The sequence below is a fragment of the Hypanus sabinus genome, chromosome 7 (genome assembly GCF_030144855.1).
Source record: "Hypanus sabinus isolate sHypSab1 chromosome 7, sHypSab1.hap1, whole genome shotgun sequence".
NCBI classification, from domain to species: Eukaryota; Metazoa; Chordata; class Chondrichthyes; order Myliobatiformes; family Dasyatidae; genus Hypanus; species Hypanus sabinus.
The window spans coordinates 154,316,926-154,342,932 of record NC_082712.1 but is presented as its reverse complement, the minus strand read 5'-3'; the positions used below and the strand labels follow the sequence as shown (position 1 = coordinate 154,342,932).

The 26,007-nt window shown below is 38.8% G+C and overlaps 1 protein-coding gene across 1 annotated transcript in view; it reads right to left on the bottom strand.

Moving 5' to 3' along the window:
* hsd17b12a (hydroxysteroid (17-beta) dehydrogenase 12a) overlaps window positions 1-26,007 on the bottom strand; it is a 162,239-nt gene that overhangs the window by 48,796 nt on the left and 87,436 nt on the right. Inside the window, exons 4-6 of the mRNA XM_059975973.1 lie at window positions 19,813-19,923; window positions 14,504-14,568; window positions 9,247-9,291 (exon numbers count right to left, since the gene is read on the bottom strand). Coding sequence (XP_059831956.1) covers window positions 9,247-9,291; window positions 14,504-14,568; window positions 19,813-19,923 — 221 coding nt within the window. The remainder of the gene's footprint in view (window positions 1-9,246; window positions 9,292-14,503; window positions 14,569-19,812; window positions 19,924-26,007) is intronic.

The following is a 26,007-nucleotide window of genomic DNA, read 5'->3' as shown; positions in this document are numbered from 1 at the left end:
AACGTTAGGAGTCAAATTATTTTTAAGCCAGCAGATCCTAGTGTGGTGCAATGCTTATCTCAACCCAAGTTATACTTGATTTTGTGTTCTAAGTTTGCATTATAAGAGTAATAAAATTCAAGCTATAAGTAGTTACCCTGTAACTAACAGACATCCCTCCTCTATCCTCCAGTCTTTACACAATCAGTCATGCAATTCTTAAACACTATGCAGTGAAAACATAGTGCATAGCTGATAGTTTCACCGCCATACTGCAGACTGTGGATACTCAACAATTCCTTTTATTATTGTCCCCATATATCTTCAACCTTCCTGACTTGAGGGACTAACTTATTCCTGCCCCATGTTCTTGACATTATTGATTAATGACATGGTATCTTCAATGACAATGAGTCAGACTACAGGAAGGAGGCACAGAGCATGGCAACATGATGTCACAACAACAACTTCTCCTTCAATATCAACAAAAGGAAAGAGAAGGTCACTAACTTAATAAAAAGTGGGGGAGGTGCACATGCTTATGTCTGTATCAGTGGTGTTGAGGTTAAGAGCTACAAGTTCCTAGGTGTGAACATCATCAATAGCCTGCATTGGTTCAACCATATTGATGTTACAGCCAAGAAAGCTCAGCAACTCTTCTACTTCATTAGGAGGCTAAGGAAATCTGGCATGTTTTTGTCAAATCTTATCAATTTTTTTTAAACGATGCACATTTAGAAAGCATGGTGCATAATGCAACTATTCTGCATAAGATTGCCAATTTATTCCCCAATTCAACTTCAATGGATTTCTCAGATTTGATTTTTACCTTAAATCCTTGTCAGAAGGGATTAGTGGCTTTTATTTATAATATGATTATGAAGATACAACCAGAAATATCAGGTAGAATTAAACAAGAATGGGAAAAAGAACTTCAATATAATATATCAACAGAAAAATGGGAAAAATTTTTACAAATGGTTAATTCTTCTTCTATATGTGCTAAACATGCTTTAATACAATTTAAAATTGTACATAGAGCTCATATGTCTAAAGATAAGCTTGCTCGATTCTATTCTCATATTAACCCTCAATGTGACAGATGTCATTCAGATGACATTGACCCACATGTTTTGATCATGTCCCACTTTACATAACTATTGGAAGGACATATTTGCTACCATTTCCTCAATTTGGAATATCGATTTACAACCTCATTTTATTACTGCAATTTTTGGTATACCAAATGAGGATGGTAATCAGTTTTCCCCTTCAATTAGACGAATGATTGCTTTTGTAACATTAATGGCCAGAAGGTCTATATTACAAAATTGGAAAGAAGTAAATCCTCCTACCACGTTTCAGTGGTTCTCTCAAACTATTTCTTATCTGAGCTTGGAAAAAATTAGAAGCACTATTTTTGACTCATCAATTAAATTTGAAGAAACTTGGGGACCGTTCATTCGACATTTTCATATGAAATAATTTGGCCTCTTCCAGACCTTCTCTCTGCTTATTCTTGTTCAGGTATGGAGTTCCGGAGTTTTTGACACTATCATATACATATAAACTGTTATTATTGCCCATGTTAGTTTAGTTTAGTGTTTTTTTTTCTCAATATATATTTTTTCTTGTATTTTTAATTTTTTTTCTTTTGATGATTATTTTTATTTTTTTCATATATAATTATTATAGGCTTGATTGATTAATGTACTTTTTTTGTTGATATTTTAATAGGATATTGTTATCTTATTATTAATGTAATTTCAAGTCTATTGCACTTATAACCTATTCATTATTATGTTATTTTTTTTATATATGAAACTCAATAAAAAGATTGAAAAAGAAAGATTGCCAATTTATGTATACTATATATAACTTTGAGATTTGTCTCCTTACAGGCAGCCACAAAACAAAGAAACCCGATTAAATAAAAGACCATCAAACACCAATGTGCAGAAAGAAAAATAAATTGTGTAAACAATAAATTTTAAGTAAATAACATTCAGAACTAGGTCTTATAAAGTGAGCCCACAGCCACAAAGTGAGTTGACAGCCGATCTGGGAACCCGTTAGTTGTGAGCCACAGCCTCAGTTCAGTGGAGAGACAAGTAAACCTTGCAGAACAGTGAGCTGAACACCAGCCCGAGCTTTTCAATCTGGCCCAGTGTTCAAATCAGTCAAACCTCAGCTTCTTCCTTGCTCTCAGGCTCAGGCCCCGCAGACTCTATTCTGCCACTTCAAGTCATCTCCAAGACCACTCCATCAGCAAATATTGGCTCATTAACCACTCCCAGGTTTGGACCCTGCCACCTTGATTCTGCCCATACAAACCACACCACAATTGTCCTCCACCTTTGTCAAACTACAAAAATGCAAGAATATAAAGGCAGTCCTAAAGCTTGACTCCAAAAAGGGAAGTTACAGGCCACTGATTGCAGTGATAGTTTTTGAGAAAACATGTGATTAAAGTAGTTAATAGTTGCTTTTGTTGCCAGCAAGTTGTCACTGTGCAACATCACGTCATTTTAAACTGGAAGAGAGTGGACGCAGCTGAGGACATTAAGAAAACCAGCTACCCTCTACATCCTCTGTCTATACTTCTTGCTGCCTCAGTAAAGCAGCCAGCATAATCAAAAACTCCACCCACCCCACACATTTTCTTCTTCCCTCTCCCATCAGGAAGATATAAAATCCTGAAAACACATACCAGCAGGCTCAAGAACAGCTTCAATCCCACTGTTATTAGTCTCTTGAACAGACCTCTTGTACTAGAAGATGGACCCTTAACCTCACAACTTACCTTGTAATAATCTTGCACTTAATCATCTACCTGCACTGCACTTTTTGGTAGCTTGTACACTTTAATCTGCGTTGTTATTGTTTTACCTTTCTCTACCTCAGTGCACCACATAATGATTTGATTTGTATGAACAGAATGCACGACAAGCTCTTCACTGTATCAAACTTCAAAAGTTCAAATTTCAAAGTAAATTTATTATCAAAGTACATATAGGGTCACAGTATACAACCCTGAGAGTCATTTTCTTGCAAGGATACTCAATAAATCTATAGAATAATAACCATAACTGAATCAATGAAAGACTATCATCTAGGGCATTCAAACCAGTGTGCAAAAGACAACAAACTGTGCAAATACAAAATGAAGGAAGTAATAATAAATAAACAATAAATAGAGATTAAGAGTCCTTGAAAGTGAGTCCACTGGCTATGAGAGTATTTCAATGATGGGGCAAGTGAGGCAAGTTGCTACATATGACAATAATAAACCAATACCAATAGTGAGAAAATTCTACATTCTAATACACTCATTACATTTCAATGAGGTGATGAAAAGCGCCAGTAACATCATGAAGGATCCCACCCACCCTGGAAACTATTTGTCACATTCACATAAGGGAGGATGCTACGTAGCATCCACACTAGGACCACCAGATTCAAAAACAGTTATTTTCCCTTGGTAGTAAGGCTGATCAACACCTCCACCCACCAACTTCACCACTATTTTATTATTTTTTGAATGTCACCTTCTGTACAGACGAGCATCACTTTAATCCTGAATCTTGAAAAGCAATCATTCTAAAAATATGGTCACTTGTTTCAAGTACACAATTTTGTTTATCAATAATCTCCAAGTAATAAAGGACCATTACTATTTAATTCTTCACCCCACTCGCGGGAAAATAACCCTGTAAACAGATTATTAATGGACTACAAGTCTGGGAGAGACTGGGGGAAAAGGGAGAGGTGGCATTGCATGCAATTATTGAAAAAAAAAGAGCATTTCATGCCTTCCCATCACTACTTAAGGTAATTCCTTTGAGTGAATTTCTTCCAAGAACATTAACATGGATACTGAACAACAAATTGAACTAATTAACAGCAGCAGCTCAAAGGTGCAGTAAAGATGCTGGGGTTATACAGCAAGCTAAAATGAATGGAAAGGCTTCCATTTAAATTCATGCCATATAAGCATTGCAACCTCTAAATGCAAACAGGAACATAAAACACATTATGTTTCACTGCACAAAATACTCTTCCAGTATAATGTGAACTGCTAAATGCTAAGGAATAACTAATACAGATATGCATTTTGGCAAAGGGATATCCTACGCAGTCAACTAAAGTCAAGAATTAAGTTTACTTCTTTAGAGAAATCTACTTTACAAACTCTGAAAGGATCCAAGATAATTAAAAATAAAATGTTCACAAATTAAACTTCTTTAAAATGCATTAATACTACTGAAAAAAGACTCATGAAAGAAAGATTTTGGAATGTTAATTATTGCACATCAACACTTCCTGTTCAAAGGCAAATAAATTTGTTAGCAAAACTAGCAAAAAACATCAGCTCTTTTGCAATATAAATCAATAAATGTCAGCAATATACTGATGCAATTAGTTCATGATCTGCAGGTGGATCACCAACTTCTTCTCTGACAGGAGACAGCTGGGAGATTAGGCAAGCACATCTCCACATCCTGGTCATTCAGCACTGGTGTGTCACAGGAGTGTGTACTCTCAGCTCGCCTATTTTCTCTCTACATCAAAGGACGCGGCTTCAGTGATCTATCTGCAAAAATAATGATGTTTGCAGACAACATCACCGTCATTGGACTTATCACCAGAAGTGACAAATGCAAGTACAACCAAGTAAACAAGCTAGTGCCCTGATGCAACCACAATAACTGGAGCTGAATGCCTCAAAACTGTAGAGATGCATAGTGATTTCAGGAGAAATGTGTCCCCTCTCCACCAACTCATCATTAACAACTCTACAGTTAGCCCCATTTCAACAATCAGGTTTTTGAGCAACATTATTTTGCAGGACTTCACGTGGTTAAACCATATCTTCTTCATTAACAAAAGGGGTAGGCAAAAGATGTAACCTGTACTGCTTGTGATAGTTGGCAAAATGTCATCTTCCCCAGAACACGCTGGTGCAATTCTATACCGTCATCTTAGAGAACATCCTCACATCAGTCATTACCTTCTGGTTTGATGCAGCATCTCTCACAATATATGAAAACCACAGCAAACTGTCAGGTCAGCAGAAAAGGTCAATGGTTACAGACTGCTATCACAACAGTGATAGCAAGTGCCCAGGAAAAAGAAGTGGGCAGGAAAAAACATTATAGACATCACCCACCCTGCAAAACTACCTTTGCAAAAGCTCCCTTGCTTGAATGCACTACAAGGCTTTTAAAACAAATTCTTCATACCATCTAAAAAGTTTCTTCCCCAAGATAATTAATCTAATCAACCATTCTAGTTAGTACCCTTACCCCCTCTATAAATCCCGTCAAAGCACTGTAAACACTTTAAAGCACTTACTATAATGTTGATTACATTGTAAATACATGCTGGTAATTGATGTATTTATGTAGTTTATTTTATATAGAATTCTTCATAATTGCTTTTTCAGCTTTTATTTTGTACTGCTAATAATTATGCATTCTGTAGAAAGTCCACAGATGTTCCAGGATTCCTTATATTGCTATCAATAAGTAGAAGCATTGAGCACAGTACCACTTCTTAATAAAGGACCAGATATATCAGTTACTTATTCTTTGACAATATACAGGTTGAGCTCCCCTTACCTGAAATGCTTAGGGCTGGCTATATTACAGATTTTGGATTCTGGAATACCTGCATTTATATAATGAGATTTCTTGGGGATGGAACCCAAGTCTAAAGACAAATCCATTTGCATTTCATATACAGCTTATGTACAGCTGGTGTGATGCTCAGGGCGAACAGTTCACAGTTGAAGCACTGTTTGACGTGATGACTGTAAGCAGCATATATTCGCTCTGACACTGAGTAATCTACTCTTTCAATACATGATCAAAATCTTCATTTTTCACTTTATACAGAGTTTTTCTATTTTCCATTAACTTCTGTTCATTACATATACAAGGTCACTTCTCAGAATTGTCTGTGGTGCACAGAGACCTGTGCATCACCAAGGAACCTTCCCAGTGTTTTGTGGAATTTTCCATGTCAGTGCTTGAAAAGTATTTTGATTTTGGAGTTTGAAATTTTGGATAAAGGATACTTAAACTATACAAGTTTGGTGTGTCATTGAATGCTACAAAAAAGATACCTACTGTTACGTATCCAGTAACTGCGTAACTTACCAGCAAAGATAGAGAGGTCTGTTGAAGTCTGTTGTCACTATTTTCAAACATTTTTATTTATAAAGGGACACAAAAGTAGGGTTAATACATACATTCAGATAGTGCACATCGTCAACATTCAATCTAAAGCGCGGGTATAGTAATAATCATCATTAAGAAGTGAGCTCTGCTGGTGTCTAGGGGTTAATAGATTGTCCGTTGGAAATATAAAAGTCACTCTGAAAGTCTGCAGGCCTCAGCCCTTTGAAAATCGCTGGTTTTGCGTGGTGCGACCGAGAGAGAGAGATTGGGGGGAGAAGAGAAAGAACTTGCCGAGTCTTGATGAATCTTCCGTGAAATCGGGGGAGCGTTGGTTCCCTCTCCCCGATGTTAGTTAAAAGCAGTTTTCTGTGATTCCAGCCACAAATTCCAATCCCGGAATCTAACGCATGTGGCTTCCTTCAGAATGGCTTCCCGCTGCTGCGGGACCACTCTCTCGTGTCTTCTGGGTGCGTCTGAGGGGCTGTCCCCCTGAGACTCTCCTTTATACTTCCTCACGGGGTCGCAGGTGTCAATCAGGTTGGGATGATGCAATCTCTCTCTCAACCAGCCCACCTTGCCCAAGGGCTTTTCACGCGGTCTCCATGAGACAATAGTCGCTGTTGTCTTTATTCTGTATCCCTGGTGGGACCTGCAATTTGGCACATTTCTCTCTCTCTCTCTCCTACTGGGTCTACTGACCCCCCCCCCCTTTCGACGGGTGCTCTTGCGATTCTCACAAAGGAGGGGGCTGGGATCATAACACTACTTTGGTGTATAGCGCAACAGTTATGTTTGGTGTGCAGGCACCACATTAACTTTGTGAAAGCTGCCTCAAATATATCAAGCTTCAAGTGGTTTTGGTGCCACCATCAATAGTAACTACCAAACTTACTAGACACAGAAGTATTTTGACAAGTATGACCCAATAAAGAAAGACTAGAATATGAGGTATAATTCCTTGAGGACGATCCTTACACCAGACATATTATCAAGACTTTCAGCAAAAGTGGCCTCAAAACTATTTGCACATACAGGCATTAATAATGTTAAAGAAGCTCACTGGTATGTAGGGGTGTTTATACGTCAGGTGTTCCTCCTCAGGTTAAGAACACCTGACTTATGGTCACTCCTGCATAGTAACACACTCTTATAATATTAAATTTTAAAAATCCAATGTATATACATACTGTATATTTGTTCGACCGAATGGCAGAACTGGTTCCTACTCTTCCTACCTTTAGAAATTATAAAGAGCAATTACATGTGTTTCACAATTTCATGGAAACAAAGTTACCACAGAGTAACTACCAGCTTTGAGTGTCATCTTACTCCAATGTACTGAATATTCTTCTTGCATGGGATTCTGTTTAGGTGACATAATTCATAGAGGCAGATTTAGGCCATTTGGTACATCAAATGTGCTCACCATTTGATTATGGATGAGTTATTTTCCATTCATCTATCCCACATGTTATTTCCTCAAAAAATTCCAGCGGATTTGTCAGGAAAGATATCTCCTTTAAGGAAGCTTTGTTGACTTTGTCCTATTTTATCGTGTACCTCCAAGAACCCCAAAACTTTATCCTTAATAATGGACTCTAACATCATGCCCAAGTAGTTCATGCGGCTCACCTACTTTCAAATTCCCAAACACTTACCCCTTAGTATTAGTGACATGTCTAAAAACATCCCCTCAGTTTCAAATTGCAAAGATTCCACAGCTTAAAATCTATACACAGAATTTTCAAAAAACACGTGTTTGAAACCCACATCTCTGAAGGCAAGTGCGGCCAATTGAAAAAAAAGTACTGCACAATGCACTTTATTTGTACATCGTTCAGTACACAGGATCATCTTCCCTGGAATGGATGAGCTAATGGAATCAGCACTAAAATAGGCAATTACAACATTAAGTATGGAGGTATGTGCTTCTTTTTGCTCTCCCAGGAGCTCTTGTCACACACTCCACCAAAGTGCACCCCTCTCCAAACAAATACTGCTATGCCAGAAACATAACTTGAACCCATCAATGAACCATCCCACAAGTCAGTGTGGAGGTGTTGCCTACAAAACTGTTGTTGGGCAGCCCAGGATTGTACTCTGGCATGACCTAGGTGACTTGAAGGATGTGATGAAAACTTATCTCCCTCTTTATTTAGCTGCACAGCTCTCCTTATTTCTTGATGATAATAAGTTCAAAGGCTAGTGACCTCTGCTGAGCTTGTTACAACAAACCAAAGATGGAAAATTTTATTTAAAGACTACAAACAAAAGTAGAAGTTGAAAGACAAATAAATTTTCAAATTAAAATGCATTATATTTTGGAATTACAATCAAACTTTTTTGGTAAAAAGTTCATTTATTAGTAATATTAAGTGCATAAAAAGCACTGTTCTCAAATTAATGTTTAAGGTATTTTTCTGTGATGAACATCAGAAGTGTGCAAGTGCTGGAAATCTAAAACAACACATGCAGAATGCTAGAGGAACTCAGTAGATCAGGCAGCGTCTATGGAAATGAATAGATAGTTGATGTTTCAGGCAGAGACCCTTCTTCAGCAACGAAGTCCAGAAAACGGGTCTAGGCCTGAAATGTCAACTACTTTTCTGTGAGACTGGCTTGTTGAGGCACCTCACTATCCTTCAATGCAATGGAAAAAGCAAATGGAACAGGGCTAGATCACTAGCAGAGGAATCAAAGTGCTCCTGTCGCAAAATTGACAAGAACATTGCCCTCTGCTTGTATTAGGCAATGCTAGCACTGAGAAGGTACTAGATTTGAGACGGCATATAAACAAAGATGAGGTGGAATGTCAGGACAAAAATGTTCCATACTGTTCTGCAAGTGAAAATGCATTGTAAATAGTTAAACAAAACTACAGAAACAGGAAATCTAAAAATTAGGAAGTGCAGCAAACATTTACAGGTCAGCTAGCATGAGGAAAGAGAAACAATTAACATTTGAGATCTGGGAATGTTTGGCAGAATGCCACACATACTATCTGATATTTGGTACAGTCTAGAAAAAACAAATGCAACCATTCAATGAGCACAACAGAATCAGAACTTAATAGAATGAACCTTACCTTACTGACGGACAGAATATTGATGTTGATCATTTTGCTGATGAACTGAGGGGAAGAAAATTGTTATTGTATCAGAATACAATTAACTTTGATTTCTAATTTTATCATATTGGGAGAGCATTTGGGTAAAAGATCCAACTCAACTTATTACTGAATACAGTAGGAGCAATAAATATAATTCAGTTAACTGATCACATTTTTCAATACTAAAAGTAAAATAAGCATTTAAATTACTTTTGGTTACTTATCTGAACATGCAATCCTGAATAAAATTCTACTAACCACTTTACAGGTGGCCAGTTTTCCTTCAGCCAGAGCTGTCTAGCCTTTAATTTTGTCAAACTGTTGATTCTTGCACCACAAATGCTAAACAACAGAAGTTAGATTTTTCAGTTCTTCTTTATTACATTGGAGCCAAGTTGATGTAAATATAACATGTTTTTTCATGCAAAAGATTCAGGCAAAGTGATCATTGCTAGACAGGATTTCATAAACACAGAAGCATTTAGAGAGATTCAGCACAGAAACAGTCCCTTTGACTAATAAGTCCACAACAACCACGTTTACACAAGTTCTATTAATTTTTTTAAATTCTCAGATATCCTCAGATTCTACACTCATCAAGACATATAAAGAAACTTGTTGCCAATTAACTTACCAACCATATATCTTTGGGATGTGGTATGACAGAGTACCAGGAGGAAGCCACATGATCACAGAGAGAACATGCTGTTACGTACTCGTGACACATGACAGTGGAGCCCTTGTCATGTGACTGGGGTTGAAGCTGTACTGGACTTGAGGTGATGGTCTTGTGATGGTGGAATGATGTCATTTTCCCGCCAGTAGAGATCATGTGACGGGTTTTTTTTTACAGGTTATAAAAGGTAGACCCCACCCTGTGAGGAGGGGCAGTTCGTGGCTGGATTTGCCAGGTTGACTTCATGCCACTGCGTGTTTTAAGAGATGACGCAGTTTAGTTGAAGGATGAAGTTTTTATTTAATGCCTAAAGTTTAAAAGGTTATTGCCAGCAGGTTCTTTATGATTCTGTTAGTTCGAAATTAGAGGAGAGTGAAGATTCGAAGTTGGAAGTTAAAGATCGAGGAGAATCGCTTTCTACGGTGTAACGGGGGCGACCTTCGTTTGATCCTTATTTGGAAGGATTTCGTTGACTATCTTCATGTTAATCCCTAGGTTTACCTAGAAAGGATTGAAGGTAGTGGAGAAGGAAAGGTCAGTGCCTTTAAGCCGTTCTGTTTCGTGAATTCTTCGTGGGAAGTTCGATGTCGGGGATCGAAGCAAGCGACGTGAAAGAGAATTTAAATCGTCCTATAAAGTCTCTCCTTTTAAATGGACTGTGAGCATATCAAACTTTTGGCAATACCACTTTAAAGAACTGTTTTGGAATACCACTTTAAAGAACTGTTTTGGAATATCATTTTACTAACTGTTTGGGCTGCCGCTCAGCAGCTGTTTCCAGTTACGGTAGTGTTTGTTTACTTTTGGGGGGTTTGTTTTCTGTGTTTAATAAACGCGTTGTTTGTTATAAGAAACCCTTGCCGAACTCATATATTTATTGTTGCCTGAATACGTAACAATGCAAATTTCAAAGTTCGATGTAAATTTATTAGCAAAGTACATATGTCACCATATACAACCCTGAGATTCATTTTCTTGTGAGTATACACAGTAAATCCAAGCAACACAACAGAATCAATGGCAGACTGCACCCAACAGGACAGAAAAGCAACCAACATGCAAAAGACAACACACTGCGCAAAAAAGAAAAAAAAAGCAATAAACAGAGAACATAAGACCATAAACCATAAGATATAGGAGCAGAATTAGGCCATTTGGCCCATTGAGGCCACCAGTGCCGTAAGCCTCAACACTACATCTTCTACTGGAAGCTCGTTCCACACAGCTACTACTCTCTGAGTAAAGAAATTCCCCCTTGTGTTACCCCTGAACTTTTGCCCCTTAACTCTCAGCTCATGTCCTCGTTTGAACCTCCTCTACTCCCAATGGAAAAAGCCTATCCACGTCAACTCTATCTATCCCCCTCATAATTTTAAATACCTCTATCAAGTCCCCCCTCAACCTCCAAAGAATAAAGACCTAACTTGTTCAACCTTCCTCTGTAACTTCGATGCTGAAACCCAGGTAACATTCTAGTAAATCTCCTCTGTACTCTCTCTAATTTGTTGACATCTTTCCTATAATTCGGTGACCAGAACTGTACACATTATTCCAAGTTTGGCCTCACCAATGCCTTGTACAATTTTAACATTACATCCCAACTCCTATACTCAATGCTCTGATTTATAAAAGCCAGCATACCAAAAGCTTCCACAATCTCTTCAGCTATGACTTTTAGAAGCATGGGGTGCATACCATCTGACCCAGGTGACTTATCCAGCTTCAGACCTTTGTTTCCCAGCACCTTCTCCTTAGTAATAGCAAATTCACTCACTTCGGACCCTAACACTCTCAAACTTACAGCATATTACTAGTATCTTCCACAGTGAACACTAACGCAAAATACTTAGATTGTCCACTATTTCCTCACTCCCAGTACTATCTCTCTGGTGTCATTTCCCAGAGGTCCAATATCTACTTTCGCCTCTCTTCTATACTTTATATATATCTGAAGGAACTTTTGGTATCGTCTTTAATATTATTGGCTAGTTTAAGTTCTTATTCCATCTTTTCCTCCTGAGGACTTGTTTAGTTGCCTTCTATTTGGTTTTTAAAAGCTCCCAATCCTTTAACTTTTCACTAATTTTTGCTCTATTATGTGCCCTCTCTTTGGTTTTTATGTTGACTTTGACTTGTCTTGACAGCCATTGCTGCATCATCTTGCCTTTGAATATTATTACTTCTTTGGGAAGGACCTATCCCATGCCTTCGGAATTGCTCTTGATCTGGCCCTCAGCAGATTGAGGATCTCATGGCTCATCCGGCTTCTGGTTGGGGAGACACACTGGCCTGTTTTTATAAACTCCATGGCAACTGTGGTGTATTTGTTCAGAACCTCTGATAAATCCTTGAACACGGGCCAGTCTACTGATTCTAATCAATCCTGAAGCTGCTTCTGCTATGACATCTTTGTCGTCCTTATCTCTGGAGCCTTGCTCTTTAGCCTCTGCTTGTATGTCAGTAGGAGGAGGACAGCAAACTGATCAGATTTCCTGAAACACAGTCTCGGCATGGTACAGCAGGCATTCCTAAGTGGTCGAGTGTGTTGGGACCCCTGGGTTACAAGATACATGTTGATAATTGAGCAGAGATTTCTTCAAACAAGCCTGATTGAAATCTCCTGACTACGATCTGAAAGATGTTGGGGTAGATTTTTTTTGTTTGCTGATGGCAGCATTTAATATCTGGAGTGCCTAACTGATGGCCGTTGGTAGTATGTTTAGCTGTGGTCAGGATCATGGAGGAGAACTCACTTGGTAAGTTGACTGGCCAGAACATCATTATTAGATGTTCCAGGTTGGAGAAATAAGTACGTGACAAGTCCACTGTGTATGAATATCACAATGACATATAGACAGCACCTAAAAATCAGGATTGAACCCAAGTGTCAGGTGATGTAAGGCAGCAGCAGCTCTACCACTGTGCTTGTAGCAATGAAATGACGAGTTGGGATTTTCATACATTCTGCCAAGTTTTGTTCAATTACACTTCACACATTTAAGTATATGTTGTACATGTGACAGAGTACCAGCTTCAAGCACTCAAATAAAAGATCAGCATCTCTACATTTCCATATTTTTACTGGAAATTTAATATAAAGTTAACACTATTTGTCCTATGAGAAATATTGTTGATTTGACCAGATGATGGTGTAACCACAATTGGTAAGTGTACTTGTTAAATAAGCAAATTGACAGTCTCAAAAGAATGCTCATTAAAAAGTGCACATAATCTAGAAAAGATGATAAGAACTCACTGAAGGGATGGCATGGAGACTTTTCATACAGAAAAGCCTTTGCTATGAAGCAGTTTAGGGATTTCAAAAGAACACTTCCTGAGAAATTTGATGAGAAATCTAAAATTAAAGAAAATAATGAGAATAATAATAAATTTATTTACACAAGGAGTTCTTGGCAAACAGAAATGCATGTCCAAGAGATAGCTTCATACTTCAAAAGAAAGTTTAAGGATATTTGATGTTCAGCCACAAACGAAGCAATGTTGAAGCCACAAGGCACATTAAAAATAACACTAATGTAAAAAGTGAAAATGCATGGAAGTGTTCAACAAGTTAGGCCATATCCTCTGTAACATGAACAGTTAATATTTCAGATCTGAGATGCTTTCGCTGAATTGGGAAGGAGGAAAAACTTGTCAGTTTAGTTGGGAAGAACATGGAACAGAAGGTTTGCTTTCTTTTTTCTTTTCTATTCATATAGTCTGGCCTGCTGGGCATTTCTCACAGCTTTACTATTTACATCATGCTGCACATTGAAATTTAATGTGCTAGTAACTGCCATTAATCTATCTGGATTCACCCAGAGATATTTTAGCCCCACATCCCCCACAAGAAAGAGGTGAAACATCTGTATTTGCACATATAGATTATATATTGAGTCATAATTACAAAAAAAATAACCCTACCATGTGAAATGATCAGTTCATCAAATCCAAGGTGGCATTAGGCTAGCTGGCTTAGATCAAATTCTAAGTTTTCGATAATGTGCTATAACGTATTAACAAGATATCTTGCCAAATTTTAACTATGAAGGTACTGATACTGCAGTATGTTAAGGTGAACAGATTGAATTAGCCTGACTTTAAAACCATCTGGAATCTATCAAAACCTCAGCAACTCTACTTCTTTTGAGGGGAATAAAAGAGAAAATCTAAAATTAGAACGGGCACAGGCAGGATTGTTAACCAAAGCCCTATCATGGGAAAAACAGGCTCTCAAAATCAAGAGGACAAGTGTAAGTGTAAGGTAAAGTGAATCAGTTTTAAATGGGATTTGAGGAAAAGTTTTTTTAAAATTATACACAGAGAAATTGGTGTGGAATTAAATGGGAGAGGTGGTGGTGGAATCAGAAGCAACCACAAAACCTATAGAACATTTAGGCAGGCTTTTGAATAAACAAGTCATAAAGCAATATAATGCAAGCAAAAATTACTGTAGCTGAGCAAAAAAGGTTGGCATGGTTGAGATGAGCCAAAAGGACCTTTTCAATGCTGTATAACTGACTCTAAACACAAAACTTAAAGGTTTGAATTACTTACATTGTCCAGATCAGGCACATCCAGAAAATATTCCGGGTAGTTGTAAGAAATTCCCACATTGTTCACTGAAGGAAGTTAAAAAGAGTCAATGACATAATAATCAGATCATTTTTTCATCTCCATTTTTAGCTTGCATTAGGCTTTCAAATTTTTTTTGCAGATAATACCATAACAATTTTTTTGAAAGGGTAATGAAGAGAATGATGGACAGATAGATTTACAGTTATATGTTCAGGAATAAAAGGTTCCTTTTAGTTCCTTTAGTAATCAAATCAATCATTCATCCGCTGGGAAAAGTTGGTCACTAGGTTAGCTACAGTAACAGTTAAACTAATGCAGAGTCACTACTACCTTGCTGAAGTTAGATTATAAACATTGTAAGTATTTAGAATAAATAAAATTCACTTCTTAAATTTCATGTCAATTATTCACAACCTCACAGTCAAGTGATACTAGCTAACCTGAATCATCTCAACTCACTTTCAAGGCAATTATATCTTAAGTTCTGATACAATACATCTTTGGAAAAGATGGTATCTTAGAAACATCATAAACATATGGGAGTGGGCTAGAAATCAACAAAAAAAATGACCACTGCATTCAATAGAATTGATTCTAAAATCTGGAAGACTATGTCAACAATATCTTGATAAGGTGGGTGGGGGTGTGTGTGTGGGGCTGTATGTGTGATCTTCATAGCCCGGCAGCTTCAGGAAAAGTGCCGGGAGCAACATTAAGTCCTGTTTATGGCCTTTGTCGACCTCTCCAAAGCATTCGACACTGTGCAAAGAGAGCTCTTATGGGATGTCCTCTTCAGGTTTGGCTGTCCCAATAAATCTGTTAACATCCTCTGCCAGTTCCATGATGGGATGACTGCTCGGGTGATCATAGGAATGCAAGAGTCCGAGCCCTTCCTTGTACATACAGGGGTGAGGCAGGGGTGTGTGCTAGCACCAGTGCTCTTTAACATCTTCCTCTTGTGTGTTACCAACCTTCTCCACAATGAGATTGAGGATAGCAGCGGTGTGGCATTGGACGTCAGATTAGACTGCAACCTCTTTAACATCAGGAGGCTCAACATAATCACCAAACTCCATAGAGAACGGGTCCTGGAGCTGCAGTATGCAGATGACTGTGTTCTTGTGGCCCACACTCCAGAGGATCTTCAGACTGTTCTTGCTGTGGCGGTGAGAGTGTACAGCAGGATGGGGCTGACTGTCAATACCACCAAGACAGAACTGGTTTGCCAATGGAGTACTAGTATCCCACCCACCCTACCAGCCTTCACTGTTGGTGATGAAAAGCTGTCAGTAGTGCCATCTTTCAAATATCTAGGGAGCATTCTCTCTGAGGATAGCAGCATTGACAACGACATCCAGAGCCGCATTAAACAGGCATCAGTTACCTTTGGGAAACTTCGGCATAGAGTCTTTCAGAACAGGAGCCTTCGTCCCTCCACAAAGTTCACTGTATACCAAGCGGTCTGTGTCACCACCCTCCTTTATGGCTGTGAAGCACGAGTAACCTACAGCCGTCACATCAAGTCCTTGAGCGCCTCCACATAAGCTGCCTTCAGTGCATCCTGGGAATTACTAGTCATGAGCGGGTACCTCACACTGAAATACTAGTAAAGACCAACTGCAGAAGTACTGAGGCCATGATCACTCAGTGTCAGTTGCAGTGGCTGGGGCACGTGATAAGGATACCCCTATGTCAGCTACCCTGCAGAGTGTTATATGGCCAGCTACGTCACGGTTGACGCACAGCTGGAGGGCTAAAGAAGCACTATAAGGATCAGATGAAGAATGCTTTAAGGAAGTGCAAGATCAGACCTGAGGACCTGGAGGATATTGCTGTTGACCGTATCACTTGGCGACAGCTGGGTAGGGAAGGTGTTCATATTCTGGAGATGGAAAGAACAACCAGAAGACAGCAGAAGAGAGCCAGCAGAAAAGTAGCCATGGTTGCCATCACCACCACATATACATGTCCCACCTACAATAGAGCTTGTGGGTCCAGGAGAGGACTGCATAGTCATTAAAGGTCTCACCATTAAAGGAGTGGACGTCATCATCAGATTCCGATGGACAACCACAGAAGAGGTTTTGGGGGGGTGGGGGGGGGGTGGCAGCGGCGACGGCGGGTGTGTGTGTGTGTGTAGGTACACATGGCTGTAACAAATTTATCCAACAAAGGATCATCCACACAAACCGGGAAGGTCCAAAGTTGCCTTTGCTCATTGATTTCTCAGTTTTGGACAGTGCTATAGCCAGTTGTTATGAAAGCACTAGAAACCCTTAAGGTATTGAAGATCATATTGGTCAGAATCAATATGACTCAAAATCAAGTTTTTGTGGGTGTAAATAAAAGACAAAGACAAACTTGCAGATGTAGATTTTCAAAGGCATATGAAATGTTAATCAAGATCCCATTTAAAGGGTTAAACAATACAGTTAAGGATTTATTCAAGAAATCAGAAGGAACAGTTTTTTCAAGGATGAAACTGCTACTTGTAATGTGCCACAAACATCATTCCTGGGGGCAGAGCTACTTACAAACTATATTAAGGACCAAAGTTCTGCGAATATAAATACTTAAGACAAGAATTCAACCTGAGAGAGCTACTCAAGATTCAAAAACTTTATTGTCATTCCAACCATACATCAGCTCTGCAGGGCAGAATGCGACTGCATTTCCCAGGTGCAAGTGCAATCATAACATAACAAACGCAAAAAATAGTAAACACAACAATAAATAGAAAAAACACAACAGCCACATATGTCAGTTAAAATCAAGTTATAAGTGTCCAAAGCAGAGTCAGGTAGAGCAGCTATTTAGCAGTCTGACTGCCAGTGGGAGGAAGCTGTTTAGTAGCCTTGTGGTTTTTGTTTTGATGCTCCTGTAACATTTGCCTGATGGCAGAAGAACAAACAGTTTTTGGAGCAGGTGTGAGGGGTCTTTAATGATGTACCATGTCTTCTAGAGGCATCGACTCTGAAAGAAGTCTTGGACAGAAGGTAGGGAGACCCCACTAACCTTCTCTGCTCCCCTAACCACCCTCTGCGAGGCTTTTTTGTCGGCAGCACTGCAACTGGAGTACCAGGTTGTGATGCAAAAGATCAGCACACTCTCAACCATGCCTCTGTAGAATGTAGTTAAGATGTCAGTGGGGAGTGATGCTTGTTTAAGTTTCCTCAGAAAGTGCAATTTCTGCTGGGCCCGTTTCACAATTCCAGTGGTGTTCCTGGACCAGGTGAGATTGTCTGAGATCTGCACCCCAAGGAACTTGATGTTTTCCACTCTCTCCACTGTGGAGCTGCTGATGCTGAGGGGTGTGTGCTCAGGCTGAGACCACCTAAAATCGACGATCATCTCCTTGGTTTTGGTGACATTAAGCATCAAGTTGTTGTCACTGCACCCAGCTCTCAATGTGTTTGACCTCCTCCATGTACATTGTTTCATCATTTTTGCTGATGAGCCCCACCACTGTGGTATCATCAGCAAACTTAATGATCAGGTTCCCCTTGAATCTGGCTGCACAGTCATGTGTTAGCAGTGTAAACAACAGTGGGCTGAGCACACAGCCTTGTGGGGATCCAGTGCTCAGTGTGATGGAGTCAGAGATATTCCTGCCAACACGGACTGACTGTGGTCTCTATTCTACAAAGAGATATGCAAGTTAAGCATCCAGGCAAGATGATGGCAGATGGAATACAATACCGAGAACCTCAGGATGTTGATTCAGGTGGACATGAGAAAATACTTGACTAACGAGAAACTAATAAATGGTGATCTTCAAAGAGGTCACAATGCTGGAAACACAGCCACAGAAAAGTTACATATAGTTACTTTCTGCACAATTACAAACCTAGTCAATATGCTGACATTTACTGCAATACAGGCTACGTTAAGGAAGCTCACTGGAATCAGTAAGAGCTTTAAAGAGACAGCATCTCAAAAATCTGCACAGCACTTTTTCCATCTGTGACCAAATGTTCACTGGATTCACAAAATTTTTTTTGCTTTTCCTTCCCCTTCCCTCTTCCACCATACCCTCCCATTCACCCCCCACTAAGAAACAATTGAGTAAGATTGGGCATTTACACTGTTTTATGAAGGTATCTCAAACAATGAGAAATTCAGAAGCACCATATCCCTCAGCTGGGGATCTCAGACAAGATCATTCACTTGAAAGGTTGCGAATCTTTGGAACTCTGTTTCAGACTGTCAGTGCTCAGATGTTTAAAAAATTAAAAGCTGAATTGAAATGCTTGTTTTAGGGAATAATGGATGTAGAGAAATTGGGCACAAAAGCATTGACCACCATATGATAACGGTGGTGGAACAGCCAAGGAGCGTTACGGCCTACTTATTTATTTCCAGTTTGATTTCAGATGCATTCACCTTCAAGGTTACCAAAAGAGCTATCGGTCTCCTGAGAATGCTTGGAATTTGGCAAACCACAATGGGGGAAAACTTCCAAACAGCACTGATTTGCACAGAAGTAATGTGATCACATAGTAGTTTTAATTCAGCAGAGTATTCCAAAGCACCAGATGAAAATTTAAAAATTCAAATACAGCTTGGCTAAAAGGTATTGAACATAAAAATCTAGAGCACATTACAGGTCCTTTGGTCCATAATGTTGTGCCGAACATGTAACCTCCTCTAGAAACTGCCTAGAATTACTCTACCACATAGCCCTCTATTTTCCTAAGCTCCATGTATCTATCCAAAAGTCTCTTAAAAAACTCTATTGTATCCACTTCTACCACTGTCACTGGCAGTGCATTCATTATACCCACCACTCTCTGTGTAAAATACTTACCTCTGACATCCCCAAACTTTTAAAAATATGCCATAAAAATGAAGAAATTAGTTTACGGACAAAACTCCTGAGCTTACAACCTCACCAGCCAAAGGAACAGCTGGTAAAAGATGGAATGGTTAATTCTGTGGTGACCAAAAGGAGAGAATGGGAGGAGCAAGGAGATGACAGAGACAAATCATGGAAGTATTTGAAAATAGTAAGTTTAAATTGCCAATGTAAATCAACAAAGGATGATGGCTGAACAGTTCTCAGTTCTGTTTATTCTAATTTATTCAAATTTGTGATAAGTGGAATAAAAACTATCATGTGTAGGATTCCTGGAAGAGAAAGCAGGTCTAACATTTCAAAAGAAAGAGCCAAAAGTAACAACCAAAATTGATTTAACTAGTTCCAGTATTTAAGCAATGAAACTGTTTTTATACACAGATGGTTGCCCAAAGATAAACAAACAGCAATCATTTTATCCTAGAATACATACCGAGGACACCTATTTCCAGTCCAGCAAGAACAGGCTTAATAATCTCGTAGATCTTATTTCCTCCTCCAAAATCCACAGCAACTGTTTTTGTTTCAACACCGAACTGCTCATCTGGAAAACAAAATAAAATATAAATTAAACAAAATTATACCCTTTTAAACAGATGAAATTGGTTCCCAAGTACAGGTGCAAAATCCAGGTTTTTTTCTTACTACTAAGTTCTTGGGCATTTCAAAACGTTCAAAATATTTCTTATTACATTCAAACTATATAAGACTTTCCAAACTGCAACTTACAATAAGCTTCTAATACTAAAAGGTGCAAACTGGCAGCAAAAATTATTGTACACTTATGCAGTGCTGTTGTGGAACAGAGTAAAGTCAAAACTGGTTTTCTTGGAGTTATGGTGACAAAGAATTATTAATCTTGCCATATTACAGTTGTGCAGTTTTAAACAAATTTTTATTCAAACAGTACATCTTTACAAATATTTAAAAATATATTAAATATTCCAGCTGCTGCCTCTTGGGAGTTTGTACGTTCTCCCCATGACCACATGGGTTTCTTTCGGGTGCTCCAGTTTCTACCTCAGTCCAAAGACATACCAGTTGGTAGGTTAATTGGTCATTGTAAACCACCCTGTGATTAAACTAGGGATGGAAGGGTCGGAAGAGCCTACTTTGCCCTGTGTCTCAATAAATAAAACAAATAAAAGTTAAATATATCGAATTTTCTCAAAGGCCAGGAGGATTATGTAACCCTTTCACCAGGGATCATAAACCAACCTGGCTTGCTAGTTAACTCTGCTAACAGCCACACGACTCAGCAGTAAGAAAGCCGCCTTTCATAAACAATATATGCCCAGGATCGGTATGATTTGGGGTTTAACCAAACAGGAAAGTTAAGATGTTCCAATTAAGAAGCATATGTTGTAGCAAATGCTGTGTAAACGCTGCCTATATACAGTTATCAGTAGTTCAGAAATGACAGATCGTAAGCCAGCATAAAATTAAAGAGAAAGCATATTTACCAAATTTTTAACTTTAACCAACAGTTACAGAGAAAGAGAGAAAAAAATAAAAGGGCCTATTACAGTTAAACCAGTCCAACGTGCACATAAATGTTAGTGCTCATTTTGGAGTAGCTGAAGGTCTTTCTTTATACTCAAACACTGGACCCATGGTCTGCATGAAGGCACCCGCCACAGTCCAAACTTCCCTCTAAGATCATCTCAAATGAAGAGGCTCTCTCTCTCTCTCTCTCTCAGGAGTATTGGTCCTTCATCCTTGGAGCCATTCATCTGCACAAAACATTTCTTGCAAATAGGACTCTCCTTCCAATGGCATTCTGCGGCATCTTCCCTTGAGCGAAGCTCTGCAGCTTCCACTAAAAAAAAAACTCTAAACCAGACTCTTGTCCCTCAGAAAACTCTTCCCCATGGCTCTCACATCCCACAATCCTGATTGGCTGACACACATGGCTCCTCATCTTAGGCCAAAGCCAAAGCATTTTTTCCAACAGGTCACACTGCTTTTACAGAAAACTGTTTTAGGATACCTCACAGTACAGCAGTAGAAATCTTAACCAGGATAATAAAACTAGAATTAGACTTTTATAGATTGTCACCAATAAGAAACTTTCCAATAAATTGCAATGGCAATTTTACTGAAGGATTAAGTTGTAAACTTGCATCTTCTAATATCTTGGGTTATATATACACTCATAAGAGTACACCACCACATTGATACTTTGGCCTTTAACTTGGATTTAAAAGATTTGCTGCACTGAACTGTATAAGCTGGTCTTTATTTACAAGGTCTTGCACTGAAACACTCCAGCACAAACAAAATTATATCAGCTGTATTTCAATCTTGCCAGTTATCAAAAATGTGCCTTTGCACCCTTTTTCATATCTCAAATAATTTTCTTCACATGTAAAATTCTTTCAGCCGTGGCATACATCCATCAAATGAAGAACATTCAAAGACAACCACATGTTGGAAGGTCACACTCAAAATACCAAAATTAAATGAAGGATTTAAAGCTCAGAATGCATATAAGACAAGTGTCTAGGCGAGGATCAAAGTGTACACAGGATGTTTAAAAATGAAGGCAGGCCTCCAGAAGTAAGCTAGCCACTTCCAAAAAGCGATGATTTTTGACATGTCAATTGTATATCTTTTCCCCACAAACATTTCTCCACTGAATGAGACTTTCTCCCAAATCCAGATCAGTAGAAGAAAAGTCTTCAAAATCGTTGAAATCTGTCATAATATTGCATTATTTCTCCCCTTCATACAAAGACTTTCAGAAATAATTAAGGGTTAAAGATAAAATTTTAAGCTGGTGGAAAATTCTGCACTACCTCTCAATATCAATTAATTTGTCTTAACTTCACTTTCTCATCTTCCTAATCATTCCCCTGCTGCCTCAAAGTCTCAATCGTTAAAATCAGAGTATCTAGATTCTCAATCCTCAAGTAAATATCAAACACTGATGAAATTACACGTCAGCAAAAAAATATTGACCTCAAAGCCATAATACTTGGATAGAATTAAGACAGAAATTGCAATCTTGTTGCAAATTTAATATCCTTTTAATTTAGCTTTTAAATTTAATAATTTTTATTTGAACGCAACATTTCATCTGACCACAAGAGGGAACAAGAGTTGGGAAAAGGTTTAAAGTTGGTTGAAGTTTATCGTGGCATGGTCAGCTCTATAAAGGCAAGCTACATTTCATCACAATTGACTTGTTTCTCCATGCCAGAATCAAATGACTGATAAAACTTCTTTCACCTTCCAATAGATCAGTCAGTGTTTAACCAGATCATTGTTTAATTCCACAAAGCTAGAACTCTAAATTCTCAACTCATGCATTGTTATTCTCTCAACAAAAATCAAAATAGATTTCTTTCCAAAGGCATCCACTTACCAGCAGAAATTTTGAGTGAGCTTTTGATCATAGATATTTTTCAGACAGCAAATGGGTCAGACTCATAACCTTTCCACAATACCACCCCCAACCCCAAATAGATGGCGTGCAAACATTGCAGTGTAAAAGGTTCCTTTCCTCTCCCTTCTGATTAAAGTATGCAATAAATACTGCTGCTGGAACCACTGGCATAATTTAAAAAAATATTTGGGCATATTGAAAATGTAATTTAATTTTAAAGGCCTTACAATAATGTTAAGGGAGAATAGCAACAAACTACAAGCAGAAATTAAGGTCAAAACAACATGATTAAACTATATGGGATACAGTTACAGAACTAGTTCAGGATAAACAAAACAAAAAAAGATAGGACAAGATTTTGCCAGGAAGCTCAGAAATTCCTTTTGATTGTCAAATCCAAAACTTGGCTAATCATAACGAGGGATTCCCTGACTGCACTGACATTATACCCCACATGGAATCCCGTGTCTGAGCTGCAACTCTTTAGGAAATATGTTTACTAAAGTGGCTCTGGTTATACGTAACACAGGAATAGAACCTTCTTCAGTGACGAGAAACTGCTATGTGGGAAGATGCAAAATGTCTATTAATTCATGTTTTTAGAGTGTGTTTATTTTATTTAGAGATACAGTGCAGTAACATCTCTTCTGACCCACGAACCTGCACCACCCAATTGACAAGTGTCAGATTATCAGAGACTGTCAATGCCCTTCATCCAGTGTGTTTGACATTAAAACCAGAGGTACCATCCTCAGCGGTATTCCAAATGCTTTACTTGGAACCAAAAAAACTATGGGCAGGCAGTTGGCAAATCTAAAAGAATGTTGCATGTGCTCAATAGATCAGTTGATAGTATAACCAATTTACCATCAACAGAAAGTTCAGGCCAAAAATGAGGAATTATAAAGTGACAACAATTCAAATTATTGACATAATATAAGATTCACGTTCTTCACATGTAGGAATGAAATATGAGAAATATGCAAGCTGAGCATCAACAGATTAGCACATAGCAGAACACAATGGAATCTAACCCAAAATAAACAATTACAAATTGGAAAAATTATATATAAAAATTATGCATAGCTGGATGATTACAAAATCAGAATCAGGTTTATTATCACTGGCATGTGACGTGAAATTTGTTAACTTAGCAGCAGCAGTTCAATGTGTTTGGTGACCCCGGATTCGTTTACTGTGGGTGTCACTTCAAAACGCTTGGATGAGGCGGGACTATGATGTCAGTACAACAAGCTGTGACAGACCACTGGGACTTTCACAGAAAGGAGGAGAGGGGGGAGGGAGCTTTGGACCGCAGGCTGCTGGTAGTAGCTTGCTGCAACAATGGATAAAGTCTGATACTTTCCCATGCCCAAAGGATTGGATTGGCCAACAGCACACAGTGACTGACATTTCATATGATCCATACATGAATTCTGTTGGGAGTATTCTGTGGTGACCGCTTTTGTTAACCCTTACATGGTTTTGGGTATGTTATGTGGGTACCACTTACGCTAAGGAATATTCCATGACTGTCACCTTGTGATATTTCTACATGGATTTCTGGACGACTCGACCGATAAGATCTTTGGAGACTGTTACTTCATTTTCCCAGTGGGGAGCCTGTGGAATTCTTCGTGATCGCCTCCTCTCTACATTTTAACATGAATTTACCAATCCCTTCCCTCACTTACTCCATGGATTACTGGACCTTTCTAGTTTGCCATCTTAAGACTTTAAGAACTGTTCCTAAACTTGACAGTTTGGGAGCCACACACGCGTAACACTGTCAACTTCCATTTATTTCTTTTCTTCATTTTTGAGTAGATACAAATAAACATCGCTGTTTAACATCAAAATCTGACTCAATTTGTGATCTATTGCTGTTGGTATGCAACATAAATCAGGGGCTCGGCTGCGATTTGAACAAAATTGGAGCTTATGATTATCGATCTGATTGATTGCTTCCCTTTTGATTGACTTGTGTGTAGAAACCAGCAGCAATGGATACTAATAAATTTCTGGCATCACCAACCTCTGAGGCATTAGAGGACGCCATCTGTTCTGAAATTGTTAGGTTGCTTTCAAGAAAACAATGAAATGGTGTGCTGCCTTCAGCATCTGTTCCGGCACGTCATGACAGCCTTTTTAGATCTCTCCAGTTACCCCGTCCACACTGCTCCAGCCAATCCGACATTTTCAAAATTATATACTTTGGAGGGTGTTTTAGAAAAGCTCCATTTTTGGGGGAGGAAAACACTGTTTTAGTGTGGATGGAGGGTAAAAACGAAGAGAAAAAGCTTCGGTTACAGATTTATCCGGTGTAGTGTGGACGTAGCAGGAACTTGTAGCCACCTTCCCCCCCCCCCCCCCCATTTTGTGATCGCTGATCTGATTCTTGTTCCAGGTTAATCTAATCAGAACAATTGAGGCTACGTCCACGTTACACCGGATAAATCCGTATCCGAAGCTTTTTCTCTTTGTTTTCATCCCCCGAAACCAGAGATTTTCAGAAACGCTCTCCAAAGTGTGTAATTTTGAAAACACCGCTTGGGCAGATCAGTGTGGACGGGGTAACTGGAGATGTCTAGAAATGCTGTCATGACTTGCCGGAACAGACGGCAGCGCGTCATTTCATTGTTTTCTTGAACGCAACCTAACAATTTCAGAACAGATGGCAACGAGACTGAAGCCAGAAGAGTAAGAAATGTACTCACCAAATACTTTGACCCACAACTTATTGAATAAATAAGTATAATCACTTTGCCCTGTTTTCTGTCCTTGCTCATATGAAGGTGGTTTTACCTATTTATGCAAGTACTTCTCTGACAATAGATGTGCAACAGCCTAATGTAACATTGTATGGAAATACAAGATAATACTGATGCAGACATGTTTTATACATTTAACAAGGGGCTTTATTAATGCAACAGTTAGTCAGTTTTTCAATGTTCGTCGTCAGCCGGGTCATTGTGTCTGTGAACTCCCTGTCAGTTGCCTCCATACGCTCCAGTATATATTTTTTTACTTTGTCCTCCTGCGCAAGAGCCAACAGCTGTCTGTCATTTAAGTTTTTCTAGTCTATAACTGAACAAATGTGCACCATCTTTCACGGTGAGATTCAACTCCAAACATGTTACTTGTTTTCGGTAGATGTGTCCTGCGCACGCACAGTAGGAGGACATTTGCCGAAATATCCGCTTCAATGTGGATGGAGATATTTTTTTTAATGCATAACGT